The following is a 25056-nucleotide window of genomic DNA, read 5'->3' on the forward strand; positions in this document are numbered from 1 at the left end:
AAGGAAGGGAGGGAGGGAGGGAGGGAAGCAGGAAGGGAGGGAGGGAGGGAGGGAGGGAGGAAGGGAAGAAAATCATAAAGCCGAGAAGTCCTGGCCTCTGTCATCAGCTGCTGCAGGTGTCCCTCCCTCCCAGCACAATGAGGGCAATGACGGGACCCGGCAGAGTGGGTGCCACAGGACAGGCAGCACCTCCATGCTGGTTCTCTGCCCAGGCTCCACCTCCGACCTGACCTCCCCATCTCTTGTCCAGGTTCGTTCTGCTGCTGCTTCCCTCCTACGCTCTTCAGCAACCCCCTCCAGCCCCAGGCCCTCTGCACAGCCTTCCCTCAGCCAGGAGGGCTCTCCCCTCCTCTACCCAGACCTCAGCCAGTGCCGCCTGCTGGAAGGGGCCTGTCCGGGCCCGAGGCTGGCCAGGGCCCCACTCCAGTCGCTCCCGCAGCCCCAGACCTCTCCTGTAGCTCAGGGAATCACAGTGAGCTCTGGATGGCTCGTCTGCTCATCCAGTGGGGCCGCATTCCGAGGCACTGACTAAAACATCTTTGCCGCTACAATTCTTTTTTTCTCCTTTAAATGAATTAGGTGGCTGAGGCCGCTGCCGCCTCAGGGTGAGGGATCCTGGATGAGCAAAGAACAAGCTCAGCAATCCGTAGCTTTGGAGTTTGTACACTCAGGCTGCCAATCAGTCCCGAAGGAGAGGCTGTGGGAGAGCCAGCCTGCTGAAGCCAGCACAGCACCCACGCCGCAGCTCTGTAAGAAGCAGACCTAGAATCGGGCCCCACGCGGGCTGGGAGCAGACAGCAAGGGCTGGCAGAGACGAGGGACAGAGTGCCTGCGAGGGGGCTCTGTGTCCTGGCCCCCCCACCCCACCCCAGCTTTTGCCTGTGGCCCTGGCGCTCCCTGCGGGTCACCAGGGGCCAGGAGCACGGGGAGGAGGCAAGCAGGCAAAGGGGTCGCACTGCCGCCCAGCGGGGCACAGTCTGGAGCCTGTGGCCGAGGGGCCCCCCGTCCACCAGACGTCGGGGGGACAGGCTATCCCAGCAGTGTCGGCACCCACTGGTCCGGCGACACCAGCGTGAGGATGAGGAAGGGGGTTCCCTTCCCCACTGCCGTCGACATGAAGAAAGGAGGCCCCTACATCCGCACACCCCACCTCCCCACCACATATCCCAACACCCCTCCCACCCCGTGCTTGGGACACTCCCTGGGAGGAACCAGATGTGGCTGAGAAAAACCTGATGGGATTAAGTCTCTGTCAGGAGCAGAACGAGGCCCCAAGATAGAAATGAGCTAAGTGGCTTGTTTTTTCAGAGAGCCAGGCTGGGTGGGTCTGGTTCACTGCTGTGGCCTTGGGCTAGCACCAACCCCTCGAGCAGCGGGTACTCCGTCCGTGGGCCCTCCTCCCGGCCAGAAGGTCAAGTCGGGCGAGGGTGCGGTTCTCACCAGGCCAGAGGCTGCGATGCCCTGCCAGTCCCAAGCTAGGGCATCCCGGTGGATCCACACACGGTGACTACACAGGGGCGGCTCTAGGAAGAAGGCTTGCGGGCCTGGTGGGCAGGAAATGGGCCCAGAAAGAAAGTACATCATGCAGGTGACACGGTCTCCTGGCCCTTAGACAGTGGCCATCTCCTCGAGTGGGCAGCCACAGAGGGTCTCTGGGGAGCAGGGCCAGCCCTTCAGGGTCTCACTTCGTCCAGAGCCACAGGCTGGGAGGGCCAGGACTCCTCTGGACACTGCCCTGCTTGGGCCAGGTGGACCCTGGATCAGGTGACTCAACCCCAAATACACTCCTTGTCAGGACGGACGTACAGAGCCCCCACCCCAGCCCTGGAGGGATACGGCTGCCGAGGTGGGGACAGCACAGTGGAAAACTGCCCTTGCCGGAGCAGAGTCCTTCCTTCCTCATCTGGATGCCCGAGCTGGTGAGGCCCTGAGAGCCAGAAAGTCAAGAAGCTCAGGCTGGCTGAGCTTCAGCAACTTTCCCTCACCTTGTCTCCTACTTGACCCTACCTCCTGGGGCAGCCCTAGTGTACCTGTCACAGGGGGCCTGGCAGGAAGACCCCAGAGATGGGACAATCAGGGGTTCCCTGCAAGGGCAGTGGAGGGGGGAGGCCTTCAAGAAAGCCTGGGGATATGGGGCGCCTGGGTGGCTCAGTCGGTTAAGCGTCCAACTTCAGCTCAGGTCACGATCTCGCGGTCCGTGAGTTCGAGCCCCGCGTCAGGCTCTGGGCTGATGGCTCAGAGCCTGGAGCCTGTTTCCGATTCTGTGTCTCCCTCTCTCTCTGCCCCTCCCCCGTTCATGCTCTGTCTCTCTCTGTCTCAAAAATAAATAAACGTTAAAAAAAAATTTTTTTTTAAATAAAAAAAGAAAGCCTGGGGATGTGATGGCTGGTTCGCGTCACCCTTCCCAGCAGACCGAAAAGAACAAAAGTGGAGACTCTGACATCACTCCGCCCCCTCCCCACTTGGCTGCTGGGATCTCAGGGATGTGGGGTGAGAGGAGCACAGAGTGGGGGACCCTGCTCTGAACTGTGCAGGACAGGAGGGGCTGGAGACCTGGGGGCACAAGGAGGGGACCAGTCAGCATGGTGGAGGGTCTACTCAGGGGACAACTATGGCCGCCAGCTTCTCCACCTGCCCATCTCTCCTTGGTCCCACGTAGCACCTGCAGCACCCATGGCGATGGGCAGGGAGGCTCCTCAGCCCCCCTCATCAGTGTGGGGGGCAAGCCCCCAAGATGTGCAGCTGGGCTCCCCGGGGCCAGACGCCGGAGGATCTCAGGGCAAGGGCTAGAGGTGGCCACTCCTTGAGTGACACGTGAACAGCATTTATTTTCCAGGCCTTCAGCAGATGTTCCAGCCTGCTGACTGTGCTGTGCCCCGAGCAGGGCCCCAGGGCCGGAGGTACAAGAAACCTCGGAGCCGTTCAAAGGCAGGATGGCGTGCGGTGCCTGGAGACGGGTGTGCCCTGGAATTCGGGGTGTCTGCTGAATCCACGGTGGGTCCCTACGGGAGCGGGGACCAGGCGGGCAGGCAGGGAAGGGGCTGCAGCTCAGAATGAGGGCTCGGGGCCCTCTCACTCCAGAAGCACCTCACTGCTGGCACCCTCGCCGATGGGCCGCAGACCCGGGAGTGGGGACTTCCCTGAGGGGTGGGGGAGGCCTGCTGGACCCTCGGCTCCTTCCAGTCTGGAGCCCCGAGCCCTGAGCAGCCCGGCCGTGGCCTGAGGTCAGCCTGCATCCCCCGGGGGCACGTGTCTTGTCCAGGGCCCCCGGGCCAGCCCTGCCCCGAGATCAGTTTAAGGCCTGGCAGGGCTGGGGAAAGGGGGGAGACATGCAGTGCGCCCGGGACATCGGAGAGGGAGCCCGGGCCAGAGCACTAGCCCCCCCCCCCCCACCACCACCACCACAGGCCCTGAGGTGGGAGCCCTGAGGCCAGGGGCCCTGCGGAGAAGCCCGGACGGAGCACAGTCCAGCTCAGCGGGGCCGCTTGCTGTCCAGAATGGCCTTCCAGTCGTCTGCCCACGAGTGCAGCCTGCGGCTGGGAGGCTGCAGCTGCAGGTGGCGATTGTGGCAGGCCGTGAAGAGGATGTGCTCCCAGCTGGGGGTCGGCTCGGCCCCTGTGGGCGGGAAAGCAGCACTTGAGGCCGGCTCCAGGAGGCCCGGGGCGTCCTCAGCAACAGCGGGCCTCTCTGAGACCCGGCTTCCCTGTCGGTCAAGTGCTGACTGTGCCACCACCGGCTCACAGGGGGGTTGCAAGGGTTAAATGAGATGGGCCACGCGGAGGAGCACCTGGGACGGCCCCCAGGGGACCCAAAGCAAACGGTGGCTTCCGTGGTGGTGGTGGTGGTGGTGATGGTGGTCGTTCTCACCACGGCCGCCCTCAGAGCTGAGCCCTGCTGACGCCCTGCCCTTCCCTCCCTCGTGCTTGGCCTTCCCTCGCTGGCCAGTGCCGGCTTCGCAGCTTCCCACCTGTCGACCGTGGGTAACCTTCGATCCCTCAGGTCCACCTGTCCACACCAGCACTCTGGTGCTGATCCTGTCCCCCGGGTTACAGCCTGACTCCCCGGCTCCTCCTGCACAGGCCTCCCCCCTGCTCCCGGTGGTCGGAGACAGAAGCTGGGCAGGGCTCCGTGCCCCCCATGTGCCCTGACTCTCCTTGTGGAAGCACGTGGATTGGGAGGTCAGGGGTGGGCACACGCATGAATCCCACCCTCTGGCCACACTGTGACCAGTGTGGAGATAGATGGGTGTGTTTCCCGAGCCAGCTCCAAAAGCCATTAGGGAAGCGATATTCTGTATTCTCCCACTGAGGTGACCAGAAGAATAGGCGTTAACTCTGAAAGCCCTGATGGCTACCAGGGGAGCCTGACCAAGTACAAAGGCAAAGCAGAGCAGTCAGGAGATAAAAGAAACCGAATTCTGACTGGTGTTTGAGTTCCTAGATTTACCGCAGCAGAAGCCTTCCTACCCAGTTAGGTGCGCTGATGAATTTCCCCTCTCCTCTCGAAGGTGGTATAAGGTTTGTTTGTTTGGAGGGAGGGAGGGAGTCACTCATCAGCAAAAGGGACAAATATAGCTCCTTCAACTAGACACATTATGCTTTTCTGTTTTCTAGCAGGTTCAGTCCACATTGCCCTTGGGGGAAAAAAACAGCTTTGTTGCTAAAAACAAATGTTTGGAGGCTGGCCTGGTCCTCATTTTACATGAGGTAAAAAGGGACTCATCTGACGAGTTACCCCAGGAGCTGAGACCTGCTTCTCCCGACTCCCAGGGGCACCCCTTCCAAGGCCAGATGCTGCCGGATGCTGAGAATAACCTTGCCTTCCCGGTAGGGGAGCATTGGAGGCTGAAGGCCTAATACACATCTGGTGATTAAGTGGGGACCACTCAGGACAGGGGCCGTGAGGCCAGCCCTGCATGCTGTCGGTCCCAGTGGCTCCCAGCTCTCCACACTTGCTCCTCACCTGAGGCAGGCCACTTGCCTGTGATGTCTGGCCGGTCATCTATGAGAAGGTCGGCAGAGACCACGGTCTTGTCTGTGGCCAGCACAATCTGATCCAGAAAGTCGGGGCCAAAGTGCTTCTCCACCCAGGCATACTGGAACACAAACAGGGAGGGGGAGAGGAAGGGGCCGTCAGGCCTGGGCACAGACACGGCTGGGGCACAGCCAGGCTTCTTCCAGGAGGAAGGGCCGCCATCAAGATGTGATGATCCCAGTGGCAGCAGAGGAAACATACTCAAGGAGATGGTGGGACTTGTCCACGTCCCCATAGCTAGAAAGCGGCAGAACCCTGGCTCAAACCCAGGCTGCCCGCACCCCAGCTCCAAGCCCGCACATGCCTGGCCTACTCAACCCAACACGCATGCTATGAAGGCCTCCTGCACCTTTTATTTTTAATGTTTATTTATTTTTGAGGGGGCGGTGCAGAGAGAGAGGGAGACAGAGGATTCGAAGCAGGCTCTGTGCTGACAGCAGGGAGCCCAGTGCAGGGCTCGAACTCATGAACCATGAGATCATGACCTGAGCCGAAGTCGGACGCTCAACCGACTGAGTCACCCAGGCGGCCTGTCATCACCCATCATCTTTTTAAAAAAAATTTTTTTAATGTTTATTTATTTCTGAGAGAGAGAGCATGAGCATGAGCAGGGGAGATGGGAAAGTGGAGGTAATGGGAGTATTACCTCACGGGACTCCTTTGGGGATTAAATAGGACAATGTACGTAAAAGTCTTAGCACAGTGCCTGGCACACAGAGAGTTCTCGTACAAGGCAGCTGGACAAAGGGTGCCACTTCTGGTCTCATCTCTCCTCTCCTGTGGTTCTGATGTGTCTGAGCTGCGGGACTTAAGCAAACCATTTAACCTTCTAAGACCAGTGTCTTTGCAGTGTGGTTATGATCACATTAAATCTGTGTAGGACACAGAGTAATGCCTGACACGTAGTAAGTAGTTAATAGATGTTACTTTAGTTAAACTTTGAGAGCCCTACATTATATGTGAAAAAAATCTACTAGAATAAAGAAGTTTAGCAAGATGGCAGGATACTAGGTCAATACGCAAAAATCACTTGTATTTCTATACCTTTGGATATTGAAACAAAAGAAACAATACCTTTACAATAGTGCCAAAAAGAAACATGAAACAGATTGACTCTACTCTTAGAAATAGTTCAGATGGTAAATTTTTTTTTTAATTTTTTTTTAATTTTTGAGACAGAGAGAGACAGAGCATGAGCAGGGGAGGGGCAGAGAGAGGGGGAGACACAGAATCCGAAGCAGGCTCCAGGCTCCGAGCTGTCAGCACAGAGCCCGACGCGGGGCTCAAACTCACGGACTATGAGATCATGACTTGAGCCGAAGTCGTCCACTTAACCGACTGAGCCACCCAGGCGCCCCTCAGATGGTAAATTTTATGTTATGTGCACTTTACCACAATCTCCAAACATTTTTAAAAAATACTTTAAAAATAAGGACAGGCTTGGGCGCTTGGGTGGCTCAGTCAGTTAAGCGTCCGACTTCGGCTCAGGTCACGATCTCACAGTTTGTGAGTTCGAGCCCTGCGTCGGACTCTGTGCTGACAGCTCAGAGCCTGGAGCCTGCTTTGGATTCTGTGTCTCCCTCTCTCTCTGCCCCTCTCCTGCTTGTGCTCTGTCTCTGTCTCTCTCTCTCTCTCTCTCAAAAATAAATAAACATTTAAAAAATCTTAAAAAAAAATAAGGACAGGCTTTATGCAAAAAAAAAAAAAAAAGCACAAAAACGAAAAAAGCAAAATAGGAATAAATTTAACAAAATGTGTGCAAGACCTATATGCTGAAAAAATACAAAATATTCCTGAAGGAAATTTCAAATATCTAAAGAAATTGTCATTTTGTATGAATGACATATGTATGAATGTTCATGGCTCAGCAGATTCAATGTCATTAGCCTCCACTGATAAGATGCAATTCAATCAAATTCCCACCACGCTTTTTGTAGAAATTGACAGCTGGTTCTAAAATGTATAGAGAAATACAAAGGACTTAGAACAGCCGACAGTTTTTTAAATGAATAAAGTTGGAGAACTCACATCGTTTTCAAGAGTTACTCTAAAACTACAGTAACCAAGAGTGATATTCACATGAGGATAGACATTTAGATCAAAGAGACAGAATATATTTAAGAAACACACCCAAAGGTACCAGGGTAATTCAACAGAGGAACAGCTGGGCATCCACGGGCCAAAAAAAGAAAAAAACAAAACAAAACAAAAAACAACCCGACACACAAAAACTTTTATTTTTAACTCTTACCATATATAAAAAGTAACCTGACATGGGCCATAACCTAAATTAAAACCTAAAATTATAAACACTGCTCTTCCAAAGCCACAGTTAAGGAAAGGAAAAGACAAGCCACAGACTGGCAGAAAATATTTGTAAAATCCGCTATCTGATAAAGGACTTGTATGTAGAATATACAAAGAATTTTCACAACTCAGACAAAGACACAAACAGCCCAAGAAAAATCAGTCAAAAAATGTAAACACTTGGGGTGCCTGGGTGGCTCAGTCGGTTGAGTGTCCGACTTCGGCTCAGGTCATGATCTCACGGTCCGTGAGTTCGAGCCCCGTGTCGGGCTCTGGGCTGATGGCTCAGAGCCTGGAGCCTGCTTGGGATTCTGTGTCTCCCACTCTCTGCCCCTCCCCCCTCATGCTCTGTCTCCCATTCTCTCTGTCAAAAATAAATAAACATTAAAAAAATTTTTTTTAAATGTAGACACTTTATCAAAGAAGGTATATAGAGGTCAAATAAGCACAGAAGAGATGCTCAACATCGTTAGTCATTAGGGAAACACAGATCCAAACTGCAGAGACAGATAACTAGGAACCTACTAAAACAGCTGAAATTTAAAAATATTGAGGGGTGCCTGGGTGGCTCGGTCGGTTAAGCCTCTGACCCTTGGTTTCGGCTCAGGTCATGATCTCATGGTTTGTGGGTTCGAGCCCCACATTGGGCTCTGTGCTGACAGCACAGAGCCTGCTTGGGATTCTCTCTCTCCCTCTCTACCTGCCCCTCCCCGGCTCATGTGCATGTTCTTTAAATAAATAAGTAAACACACAAACAAACTTTAAAGAAGTGAAACACACACCCACCATACAACCCAGCCAATCCTACTCTCGGTATCTGCCCTGGAGAAATGAAAGCATATGTCCACCCAAAGATGTGCACATGAATGTTTACAGGAAATTTATTCACAACGGCCAAAAGCTAGGAATATCCCAAATGTCCATCAACTGGCACATGGATAAACAAATGACGATCCAGCCATAGAGCAGAAATATGTTCAGCAACAGACAGGAATAAAGTCCCGATGCATGCAACAGCATCAGTGAATCTCAGAAGTATTATGCCTTTACTTTTTTTAAATGTTTATTTTTGTTTTTGAGAGAGAGAGAGAGAGAGAGAGACAAAGTGTGAGTGGGGGAGGGGCAGAGAGCGAGGGAGACACAGAATCCCAAGCAGGCTCCAGCCTCCGAGCTGTTAACACAGAACCCGACGCGCGGCTCAAACTCATAAACCTCAAGATCATGACCTGAGCCGAAGTCGGATGCTTAACCGGCTGAGCCACCCAGGCGCCCCTCAAAAGTATTATGCCTTCAAATGAAAGCCAGACACAAACTGTATGAGTCCCTACTATACGACTTTCCATAAAAGGCAAAACTGTAGGAATGAACACATCGGTAGTTCACTCCTACCAACAATACCCAGAGAGGGACAGGGCAGGGAAAAGGGACTGACTGAAAGGGACACAAAGACACACTATTTTTGTTTTTAATTTATTTTTTTAGAGCACTTTTAGGTTCACGGCAAAATTGAGCACAAAGTACAGAGAGTTCCCATATAATTCCTGTCCCCAAATATGCACAACTTCCCCCATTATTCACATCCTGCAACAGAGGGGGGCATTTGTTATATTCAGTGAACCTATGTTGACACATCGCTATCACCCAAAGTCCATATTTTATGTGAGGGTTCCCTCTTGGTGTTGTACATTGTATGGACTTGGACAGATATATAATGACCTGTATCTGCCATGAATAATTTCACTGCCATCTATTCATCCCTCCCTCCCCACTGATCTTTTTACTGCTTCCATAACTGTGCCTTTTCCAGAATGTCATATAATTGGAATCCTCTGCTATTTTGGCTTCTTCAGATTGGCTTCTTTCACTCGTAACATGCATTTAGGTTCCTCCATGTCTTTTCATGGCTTGACGGTTCATTTCTTTTCAGGGCTGAAAATATCTCATTGCCTGGGTGTACCGTAGCTTATTATCCATTCACCTACTGTAGGATATCTTGGTGGCTTCCAAGTTTTGGCTATCACAGATAAGGCTTCTATACACATCTGCACACAGGCGTTTCCGTGGACTTAGGTTTTTAACTTGTTTAGACAAATACCACCAGGCTCCACACTCAGCACAGAGTCAGATGCGGGGCTCGATCCCACAACCCTGGGATCATGACCTGAGCTGAAATCAAGAGTCAGATGCTTAACCGACTGGGCCACCCAGGTGCCCCAAGACCATTTTTTAATCAGGCTACCCACTTGCTTGTTGTTGAGTTTTCAGAATGCTTTATGTATTTTAAGAGAACAGTCCCGTATCAGTTATGTCTTTTGCAAATATTTTCTCTCAGTCTGTGGCCTGTCATTCTCTTGACAATATCTTTCGCAGAGCAGAAGTTTTTCATTTTAACGAAGCTCAGCTTAACCCACCATTTCTTTCATGGATCGTTCCTTCGGTGTTGTATTTAAAAAGTCCGAGGTTGTATTTAAAAAGACCTAGCCAAGGTCGTCTAGACTGTCTCCTAGGTTATTTATATTCCAAGAGTTTTGCAGATTTAAATTCTACATTTAGAGCTCTAATCCATTCTGATTTCTGTGAAGGGTGTAAAGTCTATGTACAGCTTTCTTCCCCCTGTGGATGTCCAGTTGTTCCCGCACCATTTGCTGAAACGTCTACCTTTGCACCACAGTACTGCCTTTGCTGTTTTGACAAAAATCGGTTGGCTACATTCATGGCAGTCTATTTCTGGGCTCTCCGTTCTGTTCCACTGATCTATGTGTCTCTCCTCCCATCAATACCATTTTGTCTCAATTCCCGTATCTTTATAGTAAGTCTTCTAAATTTTTTTTTAACGTGTATTCATTTTTGATGAGTGAGAGAGACAGAGCGGGAGTAGGGGAGGGGCAGAGAGAGAGGGAGACACAGGATCCAAAGCAGGCTCCAGGCTCTGAGCTGTCAGCACAGAGCCTGACGCGGGGCTCGAACTCAGGAACTGTGAGATCATGACCTGAGCCGAGGTCAGACACTTAACCCACGGAGCCACCCAGGAGCCCCCCTTTTAAAAAAAATTTTTTTTAAACATTAGCTTTTTAAATTTTTTTTGTTTGCACTAAAACAAACAGTTCATCCATTTCTCCCATCCCCCACCTCTTACAACCACTGACCTGCTCTCTGCATTTATGAGCTTGGGTTGTTTTGTTTGTTTGTTTGTTTGTTTGTTTGTTTTCAGATTCCACATATAAGACAGATCATACAGTATTTGTTTCTGTCTGACTTATTTCTCTCAGCATAATGCCCCCAAGGTCCATCCATGTTGTCACAAATGGCAAGATTTTCTATGACTGAGTCATTTCATTGTGTATAATAACTAAATTTCTTTATCCATTCATCCATCAACGGACACTTAGGTTGTTTCCACATCTCGGCTATTGTAAATAATACTGCAACGAACAAAGGGGTGCATGTATCTTTTCAAATTACTGTTTTTGTTTTCTCTGAATAAATACCCAGAAGTAAAATTGCAGGATCATTTGGTAGTTTTGTTTTTCATCTCTTGAGGAATCTTCACTCTGTTTTCCTGAGTGGTTGTACCAATTTGCATTCCCACCAACTGTGCACAAGGGCTCCCTTTTCTCTACATTTCTCGCCAACACTTACTATTGCTGGTCTTTTTGGCAACAGCCAATCTAGCAGGTGTGAGATGACACCTCATTGCGGTTTTGATTTGCATTCCCCTGATAATTAATCATGTTGAGCATCTTTGCACGTACCTGTTGGCCATGTGTGTATCTTCTTTGGAAAATGCCAATTCAGATCTTTTGCCCATTTTTTAATCAGATTGTTTGGTTTGGGGGTTGTTTTTTCTTATGGAGTTGTATGAGTTTTTTATATATTTTAGATATCATTTTTACAATTATTTTCTTTCATTCAGGAGGTTGCCTTTTCATTTTGTTGATGGTTTCCTTTGTTGTGCAGAAGCTTTTTAGTTTGATGTAGTTATCACTTGTTTATTTTTGCTTTTGTTGCCTTTGTCTTGGTGCCAGATTCAAATCACTGCCAAGATGTATGTCAAGGGGTTAACCGCCTATTTTTCTTCTGTTTTAAGGTTTCAAGTCATACATTATGGTCTTTAATCCATTTTGAGTTAATTTTTGTGTGTGCTGTAAAACAGTGGTCTAGTTTCATTCTTTTGCACGTGGCTGTCCAACTTTCCCACCATTTCTTGGAGGCTGTCCTTTCTCCATTATCTATCCTTGACTCCTTTGTCCTAAATTAATTGACCACACATGCATGGGTTTATTTCTGGGCTCTTTATTCTGTTTCATTGATCTAGGTGTCAGTTTTATGTCAAGACTATACTGTTTTGATTACTATAGCTTTGCAACATCGCTTGAAATCAGGGAGCGTGACACTTCCAGCTTTGTTCTTCTTTCTCAAGAGTGCCGTGGCTATTGGGGTCATTTGTGGCTCCAAATTTTTGGATTGTTTGTTCTAGTTCTGTGGAAAAATACCAATGTTTTTTTTTTATAGCAATTGTACTGAATCTGTAGATTATTTTTGGATAGTATGAATATATATTTTTTAAGTTCATTTATTTTGAGAGATAGCATGAGTGGGGAAGGGGCAGAGAGAGAAGGAGAGAGAATGCCAAGTAGGCCCCACACTGCCAGCACAGAGCCTGCTGTGGGGCTCGAACACACAAAACCATGAGATCATGACCTAAAGGCCCAAACCAAGAGTCAGACGCTTAACCAACTGAGCCACCCGGCGCCCCTGGATAATATGAAAATTTTTTAAATATGAATTCTTCCAATTCATGAGTACAAAATATCTTGACATTTATTTGTATCTTCTTCAATTTCTTTCATTAAGGTCTTATAGTTTTTAATATACAGGTCTTTCACCTCCTTGGATAAATTTATTCCAAGGTATTTTATTATTTTTGATGCAATTATGAATGAAATTTTCTTAAGTTCTCTGACAGTTCATTATTAATGTAAAGAAATACAACAGACTTTTGTGTAGGATTTTGTATCCTGTAACTTTACTAAATTTGTTTATTAGTTCCAACAGTTTTTTTGGTGGAGTCTTTAAGGTTTTCTATATGTAATATCATGTCACCTACAAACAGTGACAGTTTTACTTCTTCCTTTCCAATTTTTTTTCTTGCCTAATTGCTGTGGCTAGGACATCCAATATTATGTTGAATAAAAATCCTGTCTTGTTCCTGCTCTTAGAGGAAAAGCTTTCAGCTGTTCACCATTGAGTAGAATATTTGCCATGAATTTGCCATAATGACCTTTATTATGTTGAAGTACATTCCCTCTATATCTGCTTTGTTGAGAGTTTTTATTAAAATGGATATTGAATTTTGTCAAATGCTTTCCTGCATCTAGTGGGGTGATCATATAATTTTTATCTATTTTGTTAATGTGGCCATCACTTAATTGATTTGCATACGTTGAGCCATCCTTACACTCCTGGAACTAATCCCACTTGATCATGGCATATGATCCTTTAAATGTATTGTTGAAATCAGTTTGCTAGTATTTTATTGAGGAATTCTGCATCTGCATTAATCAGGGATATTGACCTCAAATTTTCTTCTGTGTGGCATTCTGGTCTGGTTTTGGGATCAGGGTAATGCTGGTCTCATAAATGTGTTTCAGAGTCCCTCCACTCCCCATCCATTTTGGGGAAGAATTTGAGAAGGGTTGGGATTAACTTTTCTTTGAATGTTTGGCAAGATTCACCAGTGAAGTCGTCTGGTCATGGACATTTGTTCACTGGCAGGTTTTTGGTTACTGACTCATTCTCCTTGGTAGTAACTGAGCTGTTCGGATTTTCTATTTCATAGCGATTTAGTCTTGGAAGGTTGTGTTTCTCAGAATCTATCCGTTTCTTCTCCTGTTGTCCAATTTGCTGGCATATAATTATTCTCAGTGGTCTCTTATCCTTTGTATTTCTGTGGTATCAGTTGTGACAACTCTTTCATTTCTGGTTTTATTTGAGACCTCTCTTTTTTCTAGCACATTATTTTCTGTATTGTAAAAGGCTGTGTCCTTTTTATTTTGCTTCACAGTCATTTTTATATATAATTTACATACCATAAAATTCAGCAATTTTGAGTATACATTTCAGTGGGTTTGCTTTAGTAATCCACTATGTTGTGCGACCATTGCCCATGTAATTCCAGAATGTTTCCATCATCCTCCCCAAAAAACCCTACGCCAATTACCATGAACAGCCAATTTTTTTATAAATAGTAGTTGGGGCCAAAACATAACATAAGCCTCAGTTTGAGACTCCTAGGTAGCACAAGAGGTGGGAGGGACCACCAGAGAAAGTTCCTGAAATGTTGGCAGTATGACTCTCACTGCTCCTAAAAGAAATTATGGTTTATTTTGGCGGCAAATGATGTGCTTTTAGTGTAAGTCTTACAGGAGGTTTAAGTTCTGGGAGCAGTTGGACAACTTTGGTGTGAAATATGTGAAGAAATTTCATTCATTACCTTCTGAAGTTCAAAACTCGGCCGACATTTTTTATTTGAGTTCAAGTGAAGAGGCTCACTTATGGGGTGGAAATGTTTAACATTTATTCTTAAAATCAAACACAGAATCTAGCAGACATATCATCTGGAGACCAGACTTCAAATGAAAAGCACATGTCCCATTGCTACGTCCAAGCATCTCACTTAATCCCACTTGTGATCGGAATACGGAAAAGTAACAGTAAAAAATCACGCTTGAGCATGAAGCATTTACTGTAGATTGTTTTTAAATCTCTTCGGGGGGGAAAAAAAAACCTAGTAATATCGTGCTAAGTTCTGAATCAGGGGGAATTAGAAAAGGGGGTCAGCATAGCACAGGTACAGAGCACAGGCCCTGGAGTCAGACTGCCCAAACCTGACTCGCCATTTCTCGCTGCTGACCTTGGGCAGGTGACTTAACCTCTCTGTGCCTCAGTTCCCTCATCTGTAGAATGGGGATAATAACAATACCTACCTCAAAAGGCTATTATGAAGGTTAATGGGTCATGGCAGGTGAAGCCCTTGCCTGCATGTACATCTGGGTGTCAAATGTCAGCACGGTCGAGCCAGAAAGAAGGTTCTGGTTCTGATAACCTGAATGGTACCTAATTCTGACACCCTAAGTATGATAAAGAAGCTGACCTCTTAGCAATTGGGTTTCCTTCCTTTGATTGGGTCTCGAGGGGAATCAACTAAGGAGAAAAACTCCCACTTCTGCTGCCAAAGGCTGATGCTGTCCTGGGGGCAGGCGCGGAGGGAAAAACTCTGTGAGAGGTCCAGGTCGTGGGCACCCACCGGGGCTGCCATGAGGGCAAAACATCCATCCTCAGTTGACGTCCTGAGACAGGACATCACTCCACCGCAGGCACCAGCGGAAGAATCAGCAGCAGCCGCCTGCCCCCAGCCTCAGCTGGCCAAGGACAGAGGGTCCGTGTACTAGGGATGGGAGGGCACACGGATGGTGGGAGGGGAGGTGGCTACAGCTACTTTCAACTCTTCGCAAGACACGGTCAGTCCGCCTTCCCCTCTGGCTTCCGGTGGGGGCGGGGTGGGGGGGGGGAGGAGGTGACAATGTAGCTCAACGGTGACAGAGGGCTGGGAGATGAGCTTGCACCCCAGCCTGATCCCAAGCCCACATCCCAGCCAGGCCCCAAGGCTACCAGCCAACACAACTCACCCAAAGTTCCTCAAACATACCCCGCATTTTCCTGTCTTCATGTCTTTGTTCAGTACTCCACTCCCTCCACTGACCGACCCTCTGTGGCCCGGCCTGGCCCCTGCCTGACGCCAGCACAGCGTCAACGGTGTGACCCTCCCTCCCTGTAGTGTGGGTCATGGTAGACCCTCCTTGTGGGAGCCAGGAATTCTATCTCCTGGAATCTATCCTGTGGACACAATCATATGAAGATTTATTTACAAGATGACTTTGGCTATTAGCAATCATGTTTTTCCAAGAATACTTGGTGACAGAACAAAGGCTAAAACTACATTAAGTGCAAAGAGGATGCTAAACCACAGGAGGTTTAAGTTTTGTTAAAATACATGTATTGTATCTAATATGCATCAAAGAGAGGGCGCCTGGGTGGCTCAGTTGGTTAAGCATTTGACCTCGGCTCAGGTCATGATCTCACGGTTTGTGGGTTCGAGCCCCACGTCAGGCTCTGTGCTGACAGCTGGGAGCCTGGAGCCTGTTTTGGATTCTGTGTCTCCCTCTCTCTGCCCCTCCCCTGCTCTCGCTCTCTCTCTCTCTCTCTCTCTCTCTCTCTCAAAAATAAACATAAAAAAATGAATACGCATCAAAGAGAAACTAGAAAGAAACACCTCAAAATATTAATAGTGTTTTCATCACAGGTAGCAGTTTTACAGCCAGGGTTTTGTTATTTTTTCCCTTTGTTTGGTCAGGGCATCCACTGCCCACTATTACTGAGCCCCTTCCTCTGATAACAGCACCTCGCTTTTTCTCTTCAAAGGCCCCTGGCCTTGATGGGATGTCAGTCAGGATGCCCACCGTCCCCTGACCAAGGGCGGGGAGCGTGACCTGAGCTCAGCGGGTAAGCCTCCCTCCTGGGAACGTGAATCTTGGGCAAACACACCCATGGACGGAGAATGAATGGGGCTGTGGTCTTTGCGGGCACAAGTGCTTGGAGAGACCCCCTGCTGGCTCTGGCTCCCCAGCGGTTTGTCGACGGGCTGCTCCTTCAGATCCTCCGGTGGTTCTCTGAGCAAAGCAACAGCCTCCTAAAAGGCCCTATTTTTCTTCAAGTTAGCGGGACACCGTTGATGTCGCTTGCAACGACGGAGTCCCAAGTGGTATCATCTGTGTTCACTGGACTCTGAGCCCTCCGCAGTGTGCAGGCGCTGCTGATGGGAGCAGCTAAGGGCGCGGGCTCTGGGACGCACGGCTCTGGACCCGCTGCCTGTACGATCACTAGGCTCAGGGACAAGCTGCCTCGCCTCTCTCAGCCTCCCTCTTCGTCCCTCACATCAGAGGAGCACCCTGTTTCACAGGGAGCTGCCATACTGATAATAAAAGTACAGTGCCTGGCATAGCTAAGGCATCAGATCAATGGCAAACATCGTTACTAGAATATGTTTGATGAGCGCCTGTTGAATCTATGCATCCGACAACAAACACTGAGTGCTGTCAGCGTGCCAGGCACTGGGACCAAAAGTAAGCAAGACAGACACAGTCGTTGCCCTCATGGGGCTTGCAGTCTAACGGGGAGACAGATCACAAGACACAGACGAAGACGTAAACCCCTTGCAAGTGTTTATACAGGAAACAAGGGGCTGAGGGACGGAACAGCAAGGCAGGGAAAGAACAAACTTTTAGATACGGGCAGGAAACGGGGTTGGGGGGTGGCTGAGTGAGGCCTCAGGGAGGAGGAAGAACCAGGCACGCAGACGGCCCAGCACGTTTAAGGGCGCGAGCCAAGAACACCGGGCCTGCTCGAGAAATAGGAACAAGGAGCATCCATTGAGAACGGAGGATCAGGAACTCAGGATGGCAGGAGAGACGGCTCGGGGGGCCTTGCGGGTTATGATGAGGAGTTTGTGTGTGTGCGTGCGTGTATTTTAAAATTCCATTTTAAGTGCGCTGGAAAACTACTGAAAGGTTTTACAGCGTGGGACTCACGTGATCTACTTTGTAGAACCGTGTGGAACTGAAACGAGCAGGCAGTACAGACGGCTCTTTTGGTGGTTCTGGGAAGAGAAGCTAAGGTGGTGTGACGGAGAGAGAAGCAGGCGGATGCCAGGACCCCGAACAGGAAATACAACTTGCCGATGCCCTGGGCGTGGGGGGTAAGAAGGGCATCACCAAGATGGCTCTGTGGCTCTCAGACTCAGAGGCTGGTGGACGATGCCAGTTTACTGAGAGGGACAGACAAACATGAAATGGGGGCATCAGGAGCCCGGGGGCATCAGGTTTGAGTTATCCAGAGCTCAGAGGGCGGTCTTGGGCTGAAGCCATAAGGTGGGAGGGTGGGCATCAAGATGGCGCTTGAGTCCACAGGAACGCAGGAATGGCTGCCATTTTCTCAGTCTTACTCCACTAAGCACCAGGCGATCACCCTGACCACCCACTATAAGCACAGTTGAAATAGTTACTCTGGCCCAGTGACTCACCCCTGCGGGTGCACCTGGTGGACTTGTTAAAACACACTGGGCCGCTCCCAGAGCTTCCGACTCGGAAGGTCACAGGGAGGGCTGGAAAACGTCCACTTCTACCAAACGTCTGGGGGATGCAGATCCCGCCGGTCTGGGGACCTGACTTCGGATCATTGCTCTGCTAGAAGCAGCGGGCCAGGCCTTCAGTCCTAACTCCACTCTTACTGATGCCGGGTCCTTAGCTCCCCTGAGTTTAGCGCAACTCATGTTAAAAGTCAGAGGGTAACCAGGGAATGGGTGAGGAGCACAGAATGCAATGGTGACGGCCAAGTGCCTCGCCTAATGCCACCGTTCCCTGCTCAGCAAGGGTGAGTTCCCATTGCACTTAACGCACACCCAAGGCACTCAATGTCGTGCGGACTGTGTATGTTTGGTTCCTAACACGGAGTTGGAGAGAGGAGAGACTGTGTGAGACACTTGAGAAAATTCCATGCCGAGCAATCCCCCTGAGTGGGGGGTGGGGGGGGGGGTTGGGGGGGGGTGGGCGGTGTTCTGGGCGCCCAGTCCCGCTTCCTGGACTTGGGAGGCTGCCCCCACTTCCCGTGAACCCACCTATGGTAGGAGTGCCCACCTCCCGGGCAACACACCTTTCCTGTGGGTTTGGTACCACAGGTTCTCAATTTCCAGAAAAGCCCCAGCATTACGTCATTCTAGTTCTTTCCAATAAAGATGACATGAGCAAGACACCATGTAACCGCCTCACCTTTGTAAGACTTTTGTGTGAACAGAGTCAGGCGCCCCAGTATTTGGGTGGGGGTTGCCTCCACGGCCTCCCCTGGCACGTTTCTCTCGTCTCACCCTTCACAAATGATGCTTCCCTAACATGGGGGTGGTCAGCCTCCCCAGAGAACCTGGCACCCTCCCCAGGGTCCACGCAGAGAACGTGCTGGAATTTCAGACTGGTGCTAGAGAAGATCTTTGGGAGAGGAGACGCTGGCACGGACAGGAGGGACAGATGGGAGAAGAGGCAGACACGAGGCCGCCCGAGCTCCCAAAGGCGGTGCGGTGAGGGCCGTGCCTTCCCCCGGGGGGTACTGAGTGCCAGCACCCCTTACCCATGGCACCATGGGGTAAAGGTGAGAAGAGGCAAAGCACCAGGCCCTCCAAGCAAGCTGCACATCTTACCTTCTCGTAGGGACAGTACTTGTACATCTTGATGGGGCTCGTGCAGATGAAGACATCAGTGCTGCGACAAGAGGAAGGAGAGTCAGCCTGAGCACCCACGTCTCCGCGGCCTTCGTCACCCCCGCCCTCCTGCTCTGCGGGCGTCAGGCCCTCACGGGTCTGCACCCGTCACCTAGAACCGGAAAACCCTCTGCCCTGCATTGCTGTCCAAGCCAGAGACATCTGCTCTGTCCCACAGCCCTGAACAGCCACGTGCGACATCACCTCCGGCCCTGCGACCAGCTTGGGGACGGGCATCCCACGGACGGCACTTCTGCATGTGGCCGGAGCCAGTTAGCTGGCGAATCTCTCGCCCTCTCGGGGATCTGAACGGGGAGATGCCGCGAGGAGGAAGCATGAGCGACGAGAGGCCTTAAAAGGATGCAGAGCAAGTTACCTGAGGGAGAATCAGGGCCTCATGCCATGCAAAGGAAAGAACCCTGTGAGGGAGGAGCCTTCCGAGGGAGTGTGCCCGCCAAGCCCTCCGTCGGAGGTGACAGAGAGCAGCGGCCCCATCCTCTGGGTCAGGCTAAGCGGCCGTACGATGGCAGGGAGGCCCCTCAAGACGGGCACGGACTCTGCTGAGGAACACCGCCTCCCCACCATCTGGCTCTGCTCTGGTGACAGTGGGGAACTGACAGGAAGGGCCTCGTCCCCACGGCCCAGGGGCCCCGACACAGCCATCTGGTCCCAAACAGCCACATAAAGCCGGCATCGAACGAGCCTGGGAAGACTAGGTTTCCTGGCTCCTTTTCTCTTTGGCAAATTAGTCCCCCGAGAGTCCGACCGACGTCAGACTGCCAGGTCCCCAGGCAAGAATGCCTGTGCCGTCCAGCGACCCCCGAGGCTCGGCTCTCGTGGCGCTGCCCCTGCCACCCTCACTGTCCCCGCCCGCGTGCAGGGTCCGTCCCGTAGGCACTCAGCCTCTCCTCGAGGTGTGCTCTCACCCCCTGCCCGCACTGAAACCTGGCCTCCCGTGAGGAACCTGCCTCCCCTGCGTGCCTTGCAGCGAAAGCTGTTTTTCCCTCACACCCCACGTGGTTCAGAGACACAAGATGAGGAGGCTCTTCCTCGCTTCCAGACCTTTCCTCCTGTTAGAATGGATGGTCGGTCAGGTTCTAACAGGAGGCCTAGAGGCCAGCAGAGAGGAAGTCCCGGTCAACTGTGAGGAAAAGTCACAGGCGCCGTCCAGACAGCACCCCGAAACAAAACCCCGAGAAACCGGATCAAACCAGACAGGCCCAAGATGGCTGACAGAGTATCACTAAAATCTCCTCCCTAAGGGAGCCTTGACAGGACCCCCCCACCCCCACCCCCGACCAAATCAGAAAGAAAAAGCGAGTAACCCACTGCCCTGGAAGGGACCGCCCCCTGCTTCCAAGAAATCCCCGACTCAGGGAATGACTATTCCACCCTGCTGCTAACACCTGCCGGTGAAAGACAGAGACTCAAACCCCGGTGGGCACAGCTCTCTCTTGAGCTCGCCGGGCCTCAGCCCTCGAGAGTGTACTCCCGCTTTAATACACCTCCTGGCCTGTACTGCTCATCCGTTGCGTTATGTCTGTCCTTGAAATCTTTCGGGAGACCAGGAGCCTCCTGTGACACCTTTGGACAGGCTGGGCCGAGGCCTCGGGGCCCCGGGCCTCCCCCGTCCCGTCCGCACAGCAACACTCCTTCAAAATCCCTGACTCGGTGAAGCCTGTGCCCGACGGCCCCACGCCTGCTGCCCTTCCCAGCTGCCGTCACCTGCCACCTGCCCAGGGGCCGTCCCTCATCCCCCCCACCGCCCGAGGGCTCACCGACGTGCCTCCATCCTGCCCCATCAGCCTCCTCAGTGGCCACAACGTGGACACGCGCACTGTGCACACACAGCGGACCCAACCCCACCTCCCAGGTCCAGCCTGCACGCCTCCAAAATCCTCCTCTGCCCCACCTCCGACACCCTTCCCACGGCCACACCTGGATTGTGTCCTCACTCTGCCCGCCGCCTGCTGTCCTCCTGGCGGAGGCATCTTCACCCAATGGCAAGACAACAACCCCGAGGCTCAGCACGCTTCTGTCATCCCTGGCCACCGCCCTCCCTCAGGTCCCTGTGGCCCCCCTGCCATCTCCCCGCTCGTCCTTCTCTCCCTCCACCAAGGCCCTGAAAGAACCCAACTCTCCGGCTTCTACCTGCACCCAAGGAACCCAATGTTGCACATAATCAGTTTGGCCGTTTTAACCTTAAATTCATGACCACAACCCCAGGGCAGTGGTGCAGGAGCCCGGCAGCCTTTCCCCGCGAGGCCCCGCCGTGTGCTCGTGTTTCCGCTCCCCGGGACGGCCATGGCACCACCCCCCTTTCCTCAGACTTCTCGGCCGCGAGACCCCCTGTCTTCCCATCGTGGATTCTAGAAACGTGCCTGTGCCTGAACTTCCTTCTCTCGCTCAACGGCACGGGAGGAACAGGCCTGCCTCCCTCCCTCCTCTCAAGGCAAGCCCTTCATTGGTTCCTGGATTCCATCCCTTTATCTTTGCAAGGAGATACTTGCAGGGGCGACACTTCGCAGGGGCCCTGCGACACCCGCTTCCCCTGCGCTCCTCTTCCATACAACCCATTCGAGCGTGTTCTGTTCTCTCCCGTCTTGTAACATACATATACACACACGTGACCTTGACCTCACACCCGCCCCTGTGACCTCCCGTCTCTCTGACCCAATACATCTGCCAGGCGGCCTGCACTTGGTGACCCCACTTGCTCACCTCCGGTGCCTGCTTCAACCCACCCAGCCTGGAGCCCACCCCCTCTGCTCCACGGGAAGTGCCTGTTGTCACCAAGGACCCGCATGTCACCATACCCCACGCACACCCCACTCTCCTCTTGCTCACCAGCACCCGAGCGGCCGTGCCCTCCTCTGTGACAGCTCCTGCGCTGGCACGCCTGCCCCTCGCCGGCCGCCCCAGCATAATCTCCCAGCCTCTCTGTTGGTTCTGACCCTCAGGGGCTCTTTGCCTACACTCCCTGCTCAGTGACGTCATCCAAGGCTTTACACGCCATCTTTACGCTGGTGCCCCCCCACTTTAACTTCACAGTCCAGCCCTCTCCCCCGCGTGCCAGGCTCACATCCCTAACGGTCTACTGAGTGTTTCCATGTGGACATCTCGTCAGCATCGCAGACTCGGTTTTTCCAAAACAGAACATGTGGTCCTCCCCGCTCCCCAGACCTGTTCCTTCCCTAGTTAATGGCACTATTATATTCATCTAGCTGCTCAAGAAAAAAATGAAAAATCACGCCTTTTCCTACCCTTCGCCCAGCTCCAATATCCATCCCCAGACCTATGGGGTCTACCTCCAACGCGTGTTTCATTCCACCGACTCCCCTCCACGGTCCTCACCCCAGTCCCAAGCCCCGCCATCGCTTACTGAGTTACCACAACCACCTCTGATGGTTCCTCAGTTTCCAATTCTGCCCCTGCCAAGCCTTCCTACCCCCATGCCCCGGCCAAGCATCCAGACTGACCTTTCCCCCCGCCCCCCGGGGGAGACCGTGAGCAGGGGAGGGGGCAGAGGGACAGAGACAGAATCTGAAGCAGGATCCAGTCAGCACAGAGCCCAACGCAGGGCTCAATCCCATGACCCTGGGATCATGACTTGAGTCAAAATCAAGAGTTGGACGCTTACCCCACTGAGCCATCCAGGTGCCCCCACAGTTAACATTTTGAGGAAACGTTTTCTCTAGTGTTTTCCACAGCAGCTGCACGCCTTTACAATCCGACCAGCAGTGATAAGGGTTCCAAATTCTCCACATCCTCGGCCACGCTTATGATTGTCCTGTTTTTTTTATTATTACGGTCATTCTTGTGGGTACGAAGTGGTATCTCATTACGGTTTTGATTTGCATTTTCCTACAGACGAATGATGGCGGGGCCAATTTTCATGCCCTCGTTGGCCATTTGCATATCTTCTTTGGAAAATTGCCTGTCCAAACTTAGCGCCCCAAGCCCATGGTTTTAAAATCTAAGTTAAATCCCATCATTGTCTCTTCGACCTGCTCCTCTGCCAGTGTGCCGTCCCTCCCACCCACACCACGCTCCCTGAATTCTAGCCACACTGGTCTCCTCTCAGGTGTCACTCAAATAAGCAGAATCCGTGCCCATCTCAGGGCCTTTGTACCCTGGCTCCTTACTAACTAGCTCATTCTTACCACTTAGCTCTGAAGTCAAATGTCACCTCCTCAGAGAAACCTTTCCACCCCACCTGAAGCAGTCCCTTCCCCGTTTACTCTCAAATATATCGCCTGTTTATTGCCTTCACAAAGCTTATTGCAAACTGAAATTATTTTTCTTTATACTTGCCATCTTCCCCACCATATTGAAAACTCCTTGAGACCTTAGGTTGGGTGTCTTATTTCGTGCCGGCACGGTGCCAGGCACATATGAAGTGACACACAAAATACGTATTTAGTGAGTGAAAGAATACATTGCCTCCTATGCCAGGCTCCGCGATCGTAGGCATGCTCACAACACCGACTCCATCTTTGGCGCCCTCCATCTTGCTCGTGGGCAAGCGATGGCCTCCCTTGGGGGTACGTGTTCCAGGCCCCTTGGAGGTTAATGTATGCCCTGACCGGAATGTAGAAAGGCTTGCTCTCATCTCTCCTAATGATGTTGAGATAACTAGTAGAGATAACATAGTTTCTTCCCCCGTCTTCTGGTACCCAGATGGCGCCATGAGGTCTGCCAAGCGTTAGTCCCTCTGACCTCACCACAGTGCTGTCTGCACATCTCTTCCCTCTAGAAAATCTACGGCCTCACGTCAGGACTTGGTAGAGAATGGTTGTGCAGTTCTGGATCACTGCTCACCTGATCGCCCCATCAGAGTCATCCTGAATTGAAACTGTGTAAACTGTACAGAGTCCCCAGAAAACTGTATGTTTCCTGGTCTCAAAGCGCCTTCTCAGTTTGGAGGATGCTTTACTGTCCCTCTTTCACCTTCTAACAATAGGTATTGAAAGTCATGGCTAAACACAGGCGCGAGCGGGGCACCCGGGTGGCTCAGTCGGTTAAGTGTCCGACTTCGGCTCAGGTCAATAAGCTCATGGTTCATGGGTTCATGGGTTCGAGCCCTGCATCGAACTGTCTGTGCTGACAGCTCGGAGCCTGGAGCCTGCTTCAGATTCTGTGTCTCCCTCTCTCTCTGCCCCTCCCCTGCTCGTGCTCTGTCTCTCTCTCTCTCAAAAATAAACATTAAAAAAAAAAACAAAACACAGGTGTGAGCACAACTTATCCTTATAAATGAGTGGTATTAAGTGGTCCCCCTAGGATGTCAAATACTTGTTCTGGCAAACACTACTACCGTTTCATACATGTTTGAAGTTATACATATTATAATGACAACTACGGGGAAGAGATCTATATGCAAGAAAACTCCAGCAAAAACACCAAAATAAAAGCAAGTGGTTGTTTCAACGTGATGAGGCTCTAAATGATTTTTTATCCTATATTTTAATTTTCCAAATTAACCATTGTTTTTTTAAAACAAACATTTTTCAGCCTTCTCTTAGGGACTGGCCTCTGAAGCCAATTATAATCCCAATAGAAAGTGCTCATTGCTTTAGACATCATGAGTTCCTTTTATTCAGCACATACTAAAATCCATCATATTCTAGGGGTGCCTGGGTGGCTCAGTCGATTAAGTGTCCAGCTCTGGATTTCAGCTCAGGTCATGATCTCATGGGTTTGTGAGTTCGAGCCCCATGTTGGGCTCTGTGCTGGCAGCATGGAGCCTGCTTGGGATTCTCTCTCTCTCTCTCTCTCTCTCTCTCTCTCTGTCTCTCTCTCTCTCTCCCCGCCCCTCCCCTGCTCATTCTCCCTCTCTCTCTCAATAAATAAATAAACTTAAAGAAATCCATCATACTCTAAGCACTAGGGAGATTCAGCTATGACTCATTCATTTGCCGGCAGTGACTCCAAATCAGTTTTGGCTATTTTCACACGTCAAATACCCCTTTCAAGGATAAGTCATGCTGACTAATGGCACTTTATATGGAATATACTATGCTGGTTGTTCTGGGGGAACATCTGCAGGAAGAATAGCATTTAAGTATCACTTAGTGTGTATCAAATTTAAATACAGAGCACAGACAAGAGGTGGGTGGGGGGATGGCTGAAACAGATAAAGGAGATTAAGAGTGCACTATGATGAGTACTGAGTAACGTACATGATTGTTGAATCATTATATGGTACACTTGAAACTAACGTAACACTGTATGCTAATTATATTTCAATAAAAATTGTTTTTCAATGCATATGGAGGGGCGCCTGGGTGGCTCAGTCTCTTGATTTTGGATCGGGTCATGATACCAGGATCGTGAGATCAAGCCCCATGTCG

At 51.0% G+C, this 25056-nt stretch overlaps 1 protein-coding gene across 2 annotated transcripts in view; it reads right to left on the reverse strand.

The window, feature by feature from the left end:
- Nucleotides 1-2787: 2787 nt before the first annotated feature.
- The window catches only part of NT5M (5',3'-nucleotidase, mitochondrial), a 31591-nt gene continuing 9322 nt past the window's right edge, over nt 2788-25056 (reverse strand). The window contains exons 3-5 of one of the 2 annotated variants that reach the window (XM_042965945.1): nt 18647-18707; nt 4981-5095; nt 2788-3615 (exon numbers count right to left, since the gene is read on the reverse strand). In XM_042965945.1, coding sequence (XP_042821879.1) covers nt 3473-3615; nt 4981-5095; nt 18647-18707 — 319 coding nt within the window. In that variant the 3' untranslated portion in view covers nt 2788-3472. Of the gene's footprint in view, nt 3616-4962; nt 5096-18646; nt 18708-25056 lie in introns of both variants that reach the window. The other variant, XM_042965944.1, reaches the window with a different exon arrangement.

The sequence above is a fragment of the Panthera tigris genome, chromosome E1 (assembly GCF_018350195.1).
Source record: "Panthera tigris isolate Pti1 chromosome E1, P.tigris_Pti1_mat1.1, whole genome shotgun sequence".
NCBI lineage: Eukaryota > Metazoa > Chordata > Mammalia > Carnivora > Felidae > Panthera > Panthera tigris.